This window comes from Oenanthe melanoleuca, chromosome 7 (assembly GCF_029582105.1).
Source record: "Oenanthe melanoleuca isolate GR-GAL-2019-014 chromosome 7, OMel1.0, whole genome shotgun sequence".
In the NCBI taxonomy this organism is placed as follows: Eukaryota; Metazoa; Chordata; class Aves; order Passeriformes; family Muscicapidae; genus Oenanthe; species Oenanthe melanoleuca.
Window position 1 is genome coordinate 24171945 of NC_079341.1, and position 16659 is coordinate 24188603.

Sequence of the window (16659 nt, forward strand, 5' to 3'; positions counted from 1 at the left end):
TCTGTGAGAGGATAAGGCAGCTGGGGTGACCTTCTCTCTTGGGAAACATACTCTTAACCAAAATGGAATTCCTCAGCTTTTTCTCCCTGTCACAGGTTTTCCATGATCCATACTGTGTGTTTCAATGGAGACTACAGATCACACAGACATCCCTAAGCCCCAGAACCACTCCAATGGTTCAGATGAAGTTCTGCCCAAAGGTGTTTCCTAATTCACAGACTGTCAAAAGGGAAGGACCCTTCACTGGAAAACATAACTGTTGGGCACTCTTTGAATAGGGTCCAAATGGAACTTTGCTAGAAGCTACAGGGCTGTTCTGCTGCTGAATCAAGGTGAAACCTTTGCCTCCTGCTGGTGATCAGGCACTGAGATCAGGGATTCCCAGAATCCACAGAATCATACCATGGCTTGGGTTGGAAGGACCTTAAAGGTATTCCAGCCCTCTTGCTGTGCACAGGGACACCTCCCAGCAGACCAGGCTGTTCAGAGCCCCATCCAACCTGGCCTTGAACACTTCCAGAGATGAGAATCCACAACTTCTCTGGGCAACCTGTGCCAGTCTTTGTGGCCTGAAGTGTTATTTAACACTGAGCATAAGCCATGGCCTACCTGAATGACCAGCTCTCTGCCTTCTCTGTTAATCTTCACATGGTGCAGCTCTCGGTTGGCAAAATTTCCAGAGTCAATGGTGAAAATGAGGAGCCCATCCTTACTCAGCTTGTATCGGACCTGTAAACTTCCTTAAAAGCAGAGAAAATTGCATGTGTAAAACCCGTGTCAGCAATGCAATATCATTCAATAACTTTACACAACAAACAACTCACTTTCTTTTTATTGCTATGGAGTAACAAGGTTAATAAGTCAAGAAGAAGGTTGAAAGAGTTCAAGCTGTAATGAAAAGTGTGAAGAAAATAATGCATTGGAGGAGCTTTCCTTCCTACTGGGTTAACAAACTGCTCTGGAGGCACATAACTTAATGAGTAACTAAGTGTATCAAAAGTGAGTGTGCCTGTCTGCAGGTCAGGCATCCAGCACTGCCAGAAGCTGATCTACATCATCCTGTGAGGGATCACTTCCAGCAGAGGGCATGCAGGGCTTGCACTGCTCTACTAAACTAATAATGCTGCGTTTTTATCGCTTCTTTTCATCCAGATGTAACGAACAACACAGAAGACAGTGACAACTGTAAGAACTATAAGTTAATTTCAAACAGTTAGTGGCCTGTACTTACATTATCATTTATATGTAATGAAGAAGTACCTTTACTTCTAACATATCTGAAGAAATGTAATTCATATAAAAATGAATGCCAAAGCTCTCATTCAATCTTGCTATAGAAAAATGCACTGTGACTTCTGATAAATACCATAACATATCTAAGTACCATAACAAATCAAAATGCACAAGGAAACCAGGAATCCTGTATGAATTTTAATCCTTCAACAAATGACTACAGGGAATGTGTATAGATGATATACATAGATATAGATAGCTATAGATAGATATAGATATAGATGGTATATGGACACATGGAGCTACATATGGCATAATCTAAAAGAAAAATAAGCTATTCTGGTAACATCCTCTCAAGCATACTTTTCTGGGAATTAAGTAGCAGAGAAAAAGAAATATGAAATTTTTAAACCCTTTATGCATCAGCAACCAAAGTTCATGGAACTGTAGTACCATGGAAACTTTTCTGGTGCTATGTTTTAGTCTCCAAAGATAAAATGAATGCTGGCAGCACCCCAACCCTGAGAAACCGTCCTGCATTTATTCCCCGTTCTGAAAATTGTCAGGAATTTTTCCACCTCTACATATCTCACAGTGAAATTGGTAGTCCTTCAAGATGAAATCCCTAGTTCAGTTAAGATCATCCCCCCCTTTTTCCTTTGCCAGGATGTTTTCTTCCTAAGAGATGTACTTTAAAAAAAAAAGTTTTACAAAATTCAGTATATCCCAGATGAGCACTGACAGTCTCTGGGATTTGTAGGACAGAAAAAAAGCTTCCAAAATCAAGAGGGAAAATGAGAATAAACTACTAGGATGAAGGCTTTTTAGCTGATTGAGAGGTCTGTTGGATCAGGAGAAATTTTAAAGCGAAATTAAAAAAAAAAGTGATAAAAGACATTTAAATTCTCACACATAGCTATGGACATTAGAGGGGAATTTGTGAAGACATCAAGGTCAGTATAAAAACTGCTAAATTATTCAGTGTGATATTATAGATCCCTATTCAGCTGCCCCAAACCACAGTGCACAGCTCCCAGCCCTCATTGCACAGTGAGGGCAGGGAGGTGCTGTCCATCACCATGACTGTCACACTCAAAGGTCCAAACCTAAATCAAATCACATTATCTGGTACTGAAAGCAAGAGGCATCAACAGGGATTAACAGTGTAAACATCTTAGAAACACTTCATAAATATATGAGAAAAGAAGCCCAAGTGCAAGGAAGTTCTTCAGATTTGCTCTGGGCAGAGCTGATAGAAAGTAGAAAGGCTGACTGACCCTGCACACCACAGCCAAGATGACCACACAGACTAAGCTGGAACTAAAATATGATTGTCTAACAGACTGGTTCAAACTCAAAATCATGTCTCAGCAGAAGCACTTTATAGACTGCCTCTTATCTGGAGCCTTTGAAAGTGATGTAAAGTAGAAAACTAAACAGGGGCTGGGTGTGGTCTGTGACCTTAGTTTGTAAATGTGGAAAAAAAACTTCTCTGCTCTTTTTGAAGGCTATGAACACACATGTATATATAATTATAATTGGTACTACTTGTATGCAGGTGATGAGCATCAACAACCAGCACATCTGTGTTCCAAGGGAGCCAGCATGACATGGTCTACCCAGGCTCTCAGCTGCAGCAAACAGGGATTTACCCAATGACTGTGTCAGGGAAGCACTGATTTTAAACCAGGAACCATCTGTTCCATTTTGTTGTGAGACAATGGAGGAGGTTCTTGGCATCCATTAGGAATAGATCTTACTTTCTAAAGTGGTGCAATTTCACCTTAAATCATGTAGAGAGATCAGTGAATGGCATTTTATTTTGTCAAATTGCTTTGAGTTCCAGGGGCAACTTTTTTTATGGACAGCTGCTCTTCAAAACTATTGAATTCAAGTTGGCATTTTGCCTGGGGCCAAATTTGCATTAATATAAACCAGAAGTACATGGGCTCATCTTTTGAGGTGTTTTTTGAATTTTCACCATTGTAGATTACAGCCAATTTTGCCTTGCATTCAATACTAAAACTTCTGTGTTCAGATTACAGAATAAATTTCCTGGCATATTAAATTGCCATTTTATTACTTGACAAGCAAAATAAATGGATTGTTAATTAAGATTATTATTAAGAATTTTATTTTGTCCTCTGAATTTTGATTATCTGGTCCACTGACTTTCTCCATCACATCAGCCCAGTGTCAGTAACTGTGAAATCAGTGCATAAACCAGCTCTAGTCTCCCTATTCTCTATTTTGCATCATTTTTGCCTCACAACAGTGGTTCACACTAATCATGAGCAATGTAATTTCTGTCAGTCTTGTTGTAGTCATGCCTGTCATCCTCTTTTCAGCTCTCATGTCTGAGCATGCAGACCTGGAGTGCCATAATTCTCAAGCAATGCACAACCAGTTGTGTTCCTTCTCTAATGTATGCTGAATTGCTGGAGCAATTGTTATTAAATCAGAAAGGGAGAGAGAAAGGAAAAGAAAGATATCCTTCTTTTGGTCTTGGGCTGGAGAATTTTAGTGGGCACGTTAGCCCAGCAGTATTAGGCAAGAGTAGACTCACACATGGCAGTATTTATGCCATCCCAAGCTGGTGACTAAGTCTGAGGTGGCTTTTCTGAAGCAATGATGATGGAGGCCAGCACTTGTACTTGCTAGAGGAACACTAATGATCAGTGTCAGCATAACCAACCTCCAGGCAGCTACAGGAACAGCATGGTGCCTTCAAACTGCTGCTTTGTTTTTCTGAGGATAAGCTGCTGTAGCAGCTCTTATGTCTAGTGGTAATAAGGATACAAAACTGGTTAGAGATTTCAAAGTGTTCAGTCTGAAGAACAAAAAAAATAAATGTTCTCAGGCTGCACACTGTGAAGAAATAGTATGGCCATGGTGTTACACATTCTATGTCCCAAACCTGTGCTGATTCAACATGCCAACAGGAGAGCTCCTTTCTTCTGTCTGTGTCTACAGCAGCACCTGAGTGGAATGTCAGAAATAATCTGTTGGCTTTGTGGCCTATGCCCACCAACTTTACATTCATCCTGGACTGCCAAAGCCTGTATTGAAAATCACACAGTAATTTTTAAATCATCATATAGAAAAGGGAAAATGTTACACAGAGTGTTCTAGCTCAGGAAAAGACTCCCTTGTTTGACAGACCTCACCAGTGGTAGGTATTTGGCAAAAAGATTAAAACAGCTTTGCAGAAAAGAGAAACGGGTTATCAGGAATTTGGTCTGAAAATCCATCATTTTTAAGTCAAATTCTTGTCACACATGTCAGCAGGACCAGAGGTCTTATGTCATTTCATCCTGAAGGACCAAACAGCAAGGAAGGGAATGGCATCTGTTGGAGTCTGAGACTTCCCTGCAGGACCTTTATTTATGGAAACTGGTTTTAAACAAGCCCAAATTGAGCCCAACAACTCTTGCCAACTTCAACAGCACTTTTTAATGACTTAAACTGGCTGGAGCAGCTGGTGAGACATCTTGCTCTGCTCAGAGAAGCTGAGGTTAATTCAGGGAGCACATGTGGGTGGCACATGTAAAAGGTACAAATTTATCACCATCGTGTAACATCATTTACACATTTAAACCAGGGCAGCTGACAACTCTGATTTTTTGTATGAAACAGTGAAACACTACATTAGATAAAAGGGCACTGGACTACCCCTGCATGTCTTGTTGCCTCAGAGTCACCCAGAAAAATGTTTAGGAGTAACAGAACTGTTTACAGCTGTCTCAAACTGGCAGTCACCCTTGTTGGACTGCTAGACTTTAACTACAGCACCACATGCACCCTCCAGACTCACCCAAGCTATAGCTGAAAGATAAAATAATCAAGGAAAGCAAAAATTAAACAAAGGGTGGAATATATTAGTGAGGCTACTGATGTTGCAATTATGAAAAAACTATTAAATATAAAAAAATTTGGAGTATTTAGCTCAAAAGCCATTTGCAGCTCATGAGGTACAAATGTTTGTCCCCTCCTGATTGCAGAACAACATATGACATTTTTCAGTCATCTCTACCACAAAATATATCTCTGGGAACTTGCACAGTTTCAGTGTGGCAGTGTCCCTCTTCATAGCCTAGATATTTAAAAATGAACCACGATTTTCTCAGTTAGGAGCAGCTGGCTTAGAAACATGTTCCTTAATTAGCAGCTTCTCCCCAGGGATATTTACTCAGTAAATTTACTCTCCACTGGAAGTGCTGCTGGTGATTTTAAGAACAGAGCCCATCTCTTCAGTGTCCAGTGGCATTTAACTAAGAAAGTACTTGCATTTTTTTAGGGGGTGACTCTTGCTATTTGTTTTGCATGGGAAAAACAAAGAAAAACTGTTGAACATGTTTGCAGATGTCACTACTCAGCTTTAGACATTATTATTTCATGGGTTTAAAAAAAAATTCACCACTCAATTTTTTGCAGCCTCTTCCTGTAATAAAAAAAAAAAAAATAGGAGGTTATTTGAATGCCTCTCAATCAATGCTTGAGATATTCAGGACTCAAGGATCATATTCAGGCCATCCTATATTAAAAAAAAAATATATATATATTTTCTCTTCACATCACATTTCTTCAACTTAGAAAAAAACACACACAGCAAAAGGAGCCTATCTGGAGGCCCATGACCTCAGTTCACTTTACAATCCTGCTAGACAGCTGGACCCAGATTGAGATTGTCACTTAGACATCAATAAATGTAGCTGGTTCCCTTACGTGACTGAGAAATGTGTTTAACCTTCACAGACATCTCATTCCTAACAGCTGCCAGTTGGCTGAACACAGACTGACCAGCAATTAACACGGAATGGGCAGATGCTTCTTGCTTCAAAGGTAGAAAATATAGCAAAATCTAAAAAATGACCCAGAGGATCACAGTCAGAGAGCTCATGCTGCACATACTGAGTGGCCTAAACACAGAGCTTATTCCAGTGATTTTAAGGGACCACTTATCTAAACAATGCAGCTCATGCACGTGGTGATGTGGCTGGGTCTAAAATGGGAATAGGGCTAACACATGGATGTGGGAAAATAATAAGCACTGTCTCTCCAGTTCAGCTCATGGGTAAGCATACAAAGTGGTGCTTTTATGTACCCTGGAGGCAATGGACAGAGCACTGCCACAATTTGGGATCTACCAGCTTTGCTGGCAAATCATCCTCCTTCTTTATGCCACAGTTTATCCATTGGTGAAATACACAAATGTTCATCTGTTGTCAAATGTCAGGAAACCTTCGAGGGAGAAGCAATTTAAAAAACCCACTATTAGTCATTATCATTATCTCTACATTCCTAGGTATTTCTCTATGGTGAAGGAAGTGTTTACTGTTTCTTTTACAAAGTGATGCAACATTAACTATCTTATTCTCCCTGAAGGTGATTGAATATAAAGATGAAGAAGAGAACTGAGGGTTTCTATTGCAGTTAAATCTTCCTGAATGCACCTGCTTTCTGATTGTAAGATTTATTCTAAATTTTAAACCATACCTTTTTTAAAGATTCTTTGAAATTTTAAAACACTTTCACTTTAAGACCCTTCATTAGCAAAGGCTATCACAGTATCATAGAATGTTGTGGGTTGGAAAGGACCCCAAAGATCATCTAATTCCAACTTCCCTGCTATGGAGAGGGACATGGGAAGGGACACCTCTCATTAGATCAGGTTGCTCAAACCCTGGTCCTGTAGACTTCCAGAGAGGGGTATCCAAAACTTCTCTGGACAGCCCATTCCATGTCCTCAGCACCCTCATGGTAAATTTCTTATTAGCATCAAATCTAAACATACCCTTTTTCAGTTTGAAGCCATCCCCTTGCCCCATCACTCCATACCTGTAACATGTCCCTCTCCAGCTTTTTGTGGCTCCCCTTTAAGTACTGGAAGGGCTCTAAGTCTCCTCAAAGCCTTCTCCAGGCTGAAGCCCAGCTTTCTCAGCCTTTCTTCACAGGAGGGGTGCTTCAGCCATCTGATCATTTTTGTAGCCCTGCTCTGGACTCTCTCCAACAGGACCATGTCCTGTCACATCCACACACCGGATGCCAATAGTCTCACACTCAGACATTCAGGCCATGGGGGTTACTCACCTTTGTATGAACAAGAATCTTGCCAGGCTTCCATCTCCCTCTGTGTTTTAATTAAGACTCACAGAGCAGCCAGGATGGCAGGGAGAGTTTTTATTCTTTACCCATTGAATAGAATATAAAATGTCATCCTATGAATTTTATTCCAAAAGTTCAACCTTGCTTTGCAAATGATGCAACATCATTAATGCTGTGTGAACAGCTTTTGGGAAAAAAAGACAGACTTGTTGTGATGCCCTGAGAAAGTCATCCCAGCCTGCCCTCACATAAATTCTGCCTCATAGTTTCCATTTTTCCTAGTCTCTTTTAACCATTTTTTTTTCCTTTTTGGCAGCACAGATGCTTGTTCAAGCAAGGACCCGTTTCATGCCGACCTGACAAATAGCCATTATGTTCAGCAATGAGAGCACAGAAAGAAGATGATATGGACAGGAAAAAAAAGAAGCAATTTGAGCACTGCATGATGCCTGAGCAGGAAAGCGAGCTACAATCTTTTAGACAAAACTAGTGAAAAGTAATCATATGCTTCTTCTAAACCTCCTTTTCATTCTTAACTCATAATGAAGGCAGCACAGTACTTTGTGGATTAATGACTTTCTGGGGTTAATGATGCTTGTTTGCGTTGAGATCTAGAGGAACTGCCTGGCTGGTCAGGAATCTCTGGGAAATTTTCTGCTGCTCTCATCAGCAAGTCCATCTAAGGATTGCTATTTCATGGGTTATGCCAGTCTCTGCCAATGGAGGAGTCAGATCCTATAGTGTGTGACCTCCTGATTATAGCAACCTTTCAATGGAGATATTTGAGTTTAGAACTAGCTGCAACCACTGGGATACAAAGAACTGATTCTTAAGTAGTCTAATGGGAAAAATTAGAGGAAGAATGAATAATTTACCCAGTAAAAATCCTTTTGCAAGAACCACATAATGGTAGCACTGTAAAGACTTTTCTCTGGTAAAATATATGCTTATACATATAAACTTCCAGTGACTCACCTTCAAATACATACTTCTGTGATTTTTCACAGAATCAAGAATGGCTGAGGTTGTAAAGGAACTCTGGACTACATGCTGTCCATCCCTGTCCTACTAAAAGGACCCTTTAAGTCAGCTGCCCAGGACCATGTCCAGATAAATTCTAAATACCTCCAAGGATGGAGACTCCACAATTCTCTAAGCATGATGTGCCAGTACTCAGCTATCCTCACACCAAAAGTCTCATATTCAGAAGAAACCTAGTTTTTTGATTTGTGCCCATTGCCTTTTGAGTGGCCTTGCAATGACATCTTCCAGTTCTCTCAGCACGTGGCTGATCCCACCAGGGCCCATGGATTTATGTGTGCCCAGTTTGCTTAATGCCCAGTCCCTGATCTGATCCTCTTTCACCAAGTGTACATCTACCTTGCTCCAGACTTTTCCCCCTGCAACTCCTGAAGGCCACTCTCACTTGGCATAAACATCCAATTTCACCAAGAAAGGCAAGAAGGAAGAAATCACCTTTTCATGATGCAGACAGGATAATTGCTGTGATATGGGGAAAATTGACATGTTAATAGGGATAACACATACGAGACAGAGGAGGAGATTTGTTTGGACCCACTCTGTATTCCAAGTATTGGGCTCTCTGTTGTGTACAAACAGCTACACTGCTCCAAGGCAGCACTTAAATCAATAGTTCTGCTGGACTACAGTGCTTAGTACACAGGTCAGTCCTGTCCACAACACAGATTATCTTAAATGAAAAGTAACTGAAAATTGCCACCTGTCAATTTTCAAGGCTAAAGCTTTCAATAAAAGGAGTGCTGAAATACTCTTCTTTCAGAAAAACTGAAGAGCATATATAAATAAATACATGCATATATAAAGAGAGCATCTATTCAGACAGGACCCTCTGCCCTTCCTCTCATTCCTTTCAGGACAGTTCCAGGGAAATCCAACAATAAAAACAACTTAGCTGGAAAATGTGAACTAGGAACTCTAGTCTTCTGGGAGATAAACACCTCCTGTATGCAAGTGGAAACAGAGGTTTTCTTCCCAGCTGATTATCTACAGCAAGTGGTCTGGAGTTTTATGCCAGACAGCAGTAAGTTCAAAGTCAGTCTGTATATAGCCAGAGCACAGATCAATTATTCAGCCTGTTAAACCTTTCCTGCTCTTCATAATCCAATTACAGTTCCCTTGTTTTCCCATGCGGGTCTCCAGAACATCTATTGGCCCTCAGTATGGCAAAATAATCTTCATGAGTACAAACATGTCCATGAATTCAGCTAATGAGACAGATATTTCAATTCTCTCATCTTGGAAGGCAGAGATACATATCTGGCAGAGTCTTTGGCTGAATGTTATGGCAGCTTCTTCTTTCAAGTTAGTTTTGCACAGTTAGAAATTTAAAGTGCCATATGCTAACACAAACAACATAAAATTGGGTTTGGGTGCCAAATCCACCTCTTTCCTCAAAGACTTTTTAGTACTGGATTTGAAGTGAAAACTCTACAGCAGGGAAACATCTAAGTGACCAGTGTGATTTCTAACAACAGAAGTTTCTCTAGATAAATAACTGATAGATCCTGCCATCCCAACCGTGCCTACTCATGGTACCAAAGCTAGCTTCTCATTTAAGGCAACTGGGAAAATTTCTTTTATATTCATCATCACTGATCAAACTGTCTCTGGTCCCTCATTCAGTAAATAACATAAGATTTCAGGGGCCAAGTGCAACAGTTGCTTGCAATTATATTTAAAAGACATGGATGCTGTCTGCCAGATAATGGCTGTGAACCAGAACTAGACTGGGAACAATCCTCAGTTACTCACAGTTGCTTGTCTCCTGTCTCCCACAGTTCCCAACATGACTTTCTTTCCTGCTCCTGATCTATTAAAAGTAACTATACCTGAACCTTGTCACCATTTCCCACTTCAGCCACATAAACTGTGCAGGTTGTTCAATGCCTGCTGCAAGTCTGTAAGGCACAAGGTGTTCTCAAAAGAGAAGAGAAATACACAAGCACCAGGGAAGTCAAGAGGGTCTTCCTTGAATTAGTTAACGTCCCAAAACTAAGACAGGAAGGAAAGTAAGGAAAAAGAGCCAGAAGAATCACCCCCTGAAATCTCCCAAGTCTTATTTCCCCTGTTTTAGTTTTGACCCATTAAACATCAGTGTACAGTGTGAACAGGATTAAAAGATCCCTTGCCTCAAAGACTAAACTGGATTTTTTGCATCTCTTTTCCACTGAGTGAGAAAAGCTTTGCTTGTTAGAGATGCAGCTCAACATACTTGAAGGCAAAAAGAATAAGGAGAATTTACAGGAGGAGATTACAGGAGACTATGAGTTTATAAGAAAAATTAATCAGTAGCTTCTCACTGAAAATATTTGCTTTTCTTTTTTTTTTAATTTTTTTATTATTAACTCAACTTGCCGCTGTTACACATTGTGATTTCTTTTCCAATCCACTTCAAATATCAGCTGATTTCAAGACTTTACAGGTCAGGGAAGTGGAGCTGATATAAGCCCTGCTACTGTATGCTGAGTATCAGAGACCTAATAATTACTTAAGATGTTTTCATTTGTACTGCTGTTTTTAACTGTACCTTTTTCCTTGTATTTAACCTTTCCTATGCAAAATCAGAATCTTAATTTCCAAAAGAAGTGGAGAACACAGCTCAGTTTGATGGCAATAGATGCTGGAAAGGTGGAAAAAGAAAAAAAAAGGATTCAAATTGTTTAATTTCTCATGAGATTAAATAATAAATACAGAAATTTTTTCAATCACTGTAGCATAGTTTGAGATTTTATCTCTCTTCTTTGATGCTAATTATCTGGGTTTTTTTCTAGATTAGGAATCATATTGTTTCCATGGAGAAAGCAAAAATCTGAGAATCAAAGACTTGTGACAACATTTTTTCTAGACAATATATTTAATCATATTCATATTGCATTTGATTTTTTGCAGGGAAATAGGAAAAGTGAAGAAAGGAGAAATAAATTTATTTCAACATTCTTTCTATTATCATTTTTCTCTCCCATCATTTATTACCTTTAGGGATCAAGGCAAAGAGAATATTTCAAAGCTACTGGTAACTTTGTGAAATCATGTAGTTGCAAAAATGTACAGTGAAAAGCTAGCCTGGGAAAGAAAAAAATACTCTTTTCTTGGTAGTATCTTCCCATGATATGAATAATTTCTGTGGATTGACACACTGAGAAGACTAATTAGAGATGTTTACCCATTTTCTGTAGCTTAGTAACAGGCACTATAATTTGAAATTTCTACAGAAAGAGATACTAAAAATGCCAATCATTTCAGTACTGCTATCTCCTGGATGTGGGACCAATGGGACTACATGAGTTTTACATGCACACCCACCTATATATGTGTATATGTATATGAATATACACATCCATCTCTACACCATACATACATACATATATGTAGCTGTAATTTGAAAATTCATGAAAGATTGGAGAGAAAAGGAAGATACTCTTACATGCATACAATTTTCAAATCACATGTATGATTCCAAGGCTATTAACTAATGAAGGAAACAATCCCTAACTCATCTTTAAAACCATGACTTTTTGAAACCTTACCTGGAAACTTCCAGGACATGAGCCCATTGATCAGAGGTAAGAACAAACTCTGTGGTATGGAATAAATTCTATAGGTGGGAACTGCTTCTAGAAGTATTATATATATATGTATTTACTGAAATCAATAGGTTTTAGGAAATATTTCACACCAGACTGGATTAGAGCACAGTTGCCTATACAAGTTCTCTTTCACATAAGCCCTTTTACTATGAATAATCCTTGCAAACAGTTTCACTTCTTTAATGTCAAATATTTAACATGAGAAGTCAGAAGTACAAAAAACATTTTTCTCATAGTCACTTTTATTAACTTATAATTTGCCTACTTATTTTGTGGATAATAGAAAAGAGGAATAAGAGAATACATGAGTAGTAGCTTCAAAAATAGTTACAAAAGGTGAAGCATTAAATTATACATAGACTGTTCCTACATTTTTTTTTAACAAGTGGAAAGGGACTTGGAATTATGTTAAGGAGTATTACTGCTCCCCTCCTAAGTGAGAATGCCCATTCCCATTTCTCCAGGAGCCTAACCTTTATTTAACCAATCAGCTATCCAGCAGGGACCTGCTTATGTCCTACTACACACTGTCAGACTCAGCAAGATTCCTTGAAAGTGAGCCAATAAGAGAGGAGGAATCACACTCACTTTTAATGCTACAAAGGACATTGGTATTCATAGTCCAGTAACTTTATGGCAAGCATAAACCTCTTGGAGAAAGAAAGAGTAACATATCTGAACACTATTTTCATTGGAATAATTTCAATTCCAACAAGACAAAAAAGTAAAAGGACATGAAATTTAACGAATTATTCCATTTGGGACAAAAGGCAGAGTATACACATGACTGAAATTGCTGTCTTGTAAAAATGTCACAGAAGCATGCACTGAGCAATCCTGAAGAAGATTTTCAGGAGTTAACAAAGGCCAGCTAGTTATTTTATTCTTTACATATAGTGATACACTTTATAGTCTAGAATTTTGGAGCCTGACATCTCATCAACCCTCTAAAAATCTGTTACCACCATATTACAAGTGAATAGAAAGAGGTGCAGATCTGAGAAAAATCACAGTTTGTAGTGCCTGACTGTGCCAAGACCTGCTCCACCTGATTTCCACATGTAGTGAGAGTGCCTGTCTCCATCTAAGTCAAAGCTGAAATCTGTAAATGCTGCAGCTGGCAAAATGAAAGGTCATTTTCATTTTCTCAAGCTCTGCTCCTGCTGAGCTGCTACAGGACATCCTGATGTCTTGATCCCAACCCCTTCCCAAGCACTATGAGAGACCCCCTCCTAGAGCTCCACAATTACAGGTTGCTTATAGTGTATTCCATCAATAAAGTCAACTGACTCATGTTTCTAAGGTCATTTCAGACTAGTCTGGCAGCAATAAATGTGATTTAAATGGATATTCCATTGTGATTAACTTAAGGGCTATTTCCAATTACCTGAGTGGTATCAAGAGCCCTGAGTGTAACTGAGGAGCAGATTCCAAGGTTTTCCTCAGCAGGGGATAGATCACCCTGGAATTACACACTAGAATGTTCATACATCTGAAAATCATAAACACTTATCCACAGGAGCAAATTAGAGACAGAAATCTGAGACTGGACAGGAGAGGGTTAAGATCACCTCAGTAGTCCCACCTCCCTGCCAAAGCTCCTCTTGGAGTAGATCTGTTCAGGCAGTTACTATCCCAGGTGCCTCTCCCAGGGATTAGGGTGCCAATCCACTATCCCAAGCCAGCCTCAGTGCTATCCACCTGACATGACCAAGAGAGAAACTACTGCAAACTCCTTATTGAGAATAAACCTCCTTTCCCCCCGGCTTTTTTTTTTTTTTTTTTTTTTTTTTTTTTTTCTAATGGTTTCATTTGATGGTACTTGAAAGCTTGCTTTTTTTTGGAAATTTTCAAGGCTTCAGAGTGGTCTGGGTCATTTGGTCAAATCTACATATTCAACCACATTACATTAACTTTCTATTGTCCTGCCACAGGCTACTGAATCACCAATAAGCTTACTCATCACTTCCAGTGCTCCAGTGCCTGATAACTCTTGAAAAATTCAAATTTCCCCATTTGTCCAGGATGATGTTTGTCTGGAGTGAATTTTCTGAAAGCACTGCATGGACTCAGAAGCCAGAGGTTTACTGAGAAGAGAAAGGCCTATGCCCCTAAAATCTTTACACATTTTCAAGAAGTACCCACATCAAGTATCTTTAGACAGGAAATGGATTTACACCTCATGTTTTGGTCAATTAACCTAGAAAACTTTGACATATTCTAGCTTTAATATTCAGACAAAATGGCCTTATTCCATTGAAACAATCCAGTGAGGAGCAATACATGTGCTAGAATAGACAGAATGCAAAGGATAAAATTATAGTATATTTCTGCACCAAGCATTCTTGTACATACACAGCATTTCTCATTCCCTTATCTTGGTGGCCTAATGGATCTCACTATGGAATAAATAGCAAGGAATTACCATTGTACAGTCTTGCCAAATGGAAGTCAAAGAACATTTTAAGCCCCAACAACACGATTACTCAAAGACTGAATAGGCAAGAGTAGCACTGAATGCTAAATAAAAGAACATAAACAAGAGTGATGGCCATTTCATGAACTGAACACCATGAAGTTGATAAAGTTGAAGACAGAGAAGCAAACTTAAATCAGTGCAGAACTCTATACTTTTCTCCCACTAAAAACCCACAAACAAACAAACAAAACCCATAAAAACTTCAGCTCCACTGGTCTCCATTGGGTAGCAAATCAAGACTACTTACCATTCTTGGAGAGAATCACGGCCAAATATTCATGAAAGTAGGTGTTGATGTACAGCAGAAGGCTTGGAGTGTGTGCTGTGAGAAAGCTGAATGCAATATTCTCCTTGGACAAGACAGCATCCACATAAATGGCAGAGCTTGAGGTGCTTGCATTTTTTGTGACAGGATAAGGTTCTTGGAAAGTATAAGTAACAGAAGTGCCGGCTTCAAATAAGGCAGAAACCTCTGAAAACATATATAAACCAAAGGAATTATTTCAACTACTGCATTTTCAGATCTCCCAGGCAGGAATGAACAAGAACTAACCACCTCAGATGTAGAACACTGCAGAACACCCTTGATCCAGCTGACATCACCCTTCCTTCACTTGTATAAGAGTTCGTCCTTCCTTACAGATTGTTTGTCTGGCACACAGAAAAACAGTGTGTGGAGACATAAAGTCAACAATTTCAGTGCTGGAATCAGAATTTCACAAGATGGAACAGCCCAAATGTTTGTCAGCCAAATAAATGTTTTGTTCACCATCTTCTGACAGTGACATGTAAAGCAATATTCTCTGCCTTGCCCCCACAACAGATTTGTTCTTTCCAGTCTGCTTTTAAAATAAATTAATTATGAAAGCAACACATTGACCAAAGAGAGCCAGTAAGGGAAGCTGTCTTTGGGAGCATCAAATGAAGAGAAACATCCACCTGTGCATCCTCATATCTTTAGAATTCGTGCTTCTGTTTTCATTAAACAACTAAGCCAATTTACACCAGCAGATGATGCAGCCCACTTAGCAAACCTATTGCATTTGTGAGGTGGGGGATAGACACGGAAATCAAAAATTCTCACTGCACCTTGCTGTTACTGAGCAGGGATTTTGCTAGTTCCAAAAAACATGTTCTCTAAATTAGATGTTCCATATTTGCCCATTTTTTTCTGGTGCTGACAGCATCTCCTATAAGCCACCAGAAAGGTTCAATGAGGACACATTCACCAAAGACTGAACCATGCAAATCAGTTTTTCTCCTGAACGCTTCATGCTTATTTTAAAAATTTCTTAACGTTTGGATGGGTTGTTGCAGGAATGGAGGAAAAAAAAAACATAAAAAGGCTACCTCTTTTTGTCACATCAATACTCTAAAACTTTGTAAAGAAAAGCTTTAAGATTTGTTAAGGTGAACAAAATAAGATGAAATTTAAAAAATAAGCAACTTAAACATTCAGACATGGTAAAACACCTGCTATAAAAAAAATTCAGCCCTGTTTCCTAATGTCTGGGAATAGTTACATGCAATGGAATACACAAATCATTGTGGGATAGGGTGGTAAACTTTATAAGTGCAGCTAACACCATTTTAATTTCTGAGTGCAACAAAAGAGGTGTTAGAGCCTCCTTAAGATAAACATTTAGGAACACTGAAGGGACAGCAGATAATAGAACATCTTGAGGTGCAGGGGACACCAAGATGACATGGGTGAAATGGTGCTGTAATTCAGAGTTCAGAGTAATTCAAACCACTGAAGTCCTGAGATCCAAGCTTGCTGCCTACCTTCCTTGCAGAAAGGTCCTTCATAGGCTGAGTTGGTGCAGTCACAGAAGTAGCCATTATACTTTTCCACACATTTTCCTCCATTATGGCACAGATTCCCATAACTGCTGCAATGTCCTGGGCATCCAGGTTTAACACCAGGTGTCATTTTAGCTCTCTCCTCCAGGTCAAGTTTCTGTCCATTTAAACGCAGAGATCGAATACATCCCAAAAAGCCCTTCTGTCTGGAAGCTGTTCCCCCTGAGAAACAGAGAAACATGGACATGCACACACAGGTGAGTCTGCACAGTAATCAAAGCCATGACACACAATCCTGAGGTACAAATATAAATCCACAGATTTTAAAAAATATTATATATCAATGCATAGAATGGCAAAAGATGACAGATGGACTGCCCTGGAAACTGTTATCTCACTATTTTCGTGAAA

At 39.3% G+C, this 16659-nt stretch overlaps 1 protein-coding gene across 1 annotated transcript in view; it reads right to left on the reverse strand.

Moving 5' to 3' along the window:
* CNTNAP5 (contactin associated protein family member 5) overlaps positions 1-16659 on the reverse strand; it is a 263702-nt gene that overhangs the window by 18103 nt on the left and 228940 nt on the right. Inside the window, exons 18-20 of the mRNA XM_056496452.1 lie at positions 16231-16470; positions 14693-14917; positions 610-740 (exon numbers count right to left, since the gene is read on the reverse strand). Of these exons, the coding sequence (XP_056352427.1) occupies positions 610-740; positions 14693-14917; positions 16231-16470 (596 nt within the window). The remainder of the gene's footprint in view (positions 1-609; positions 741-14692; positions 14918-16230; positions 16471-16659) is intronic.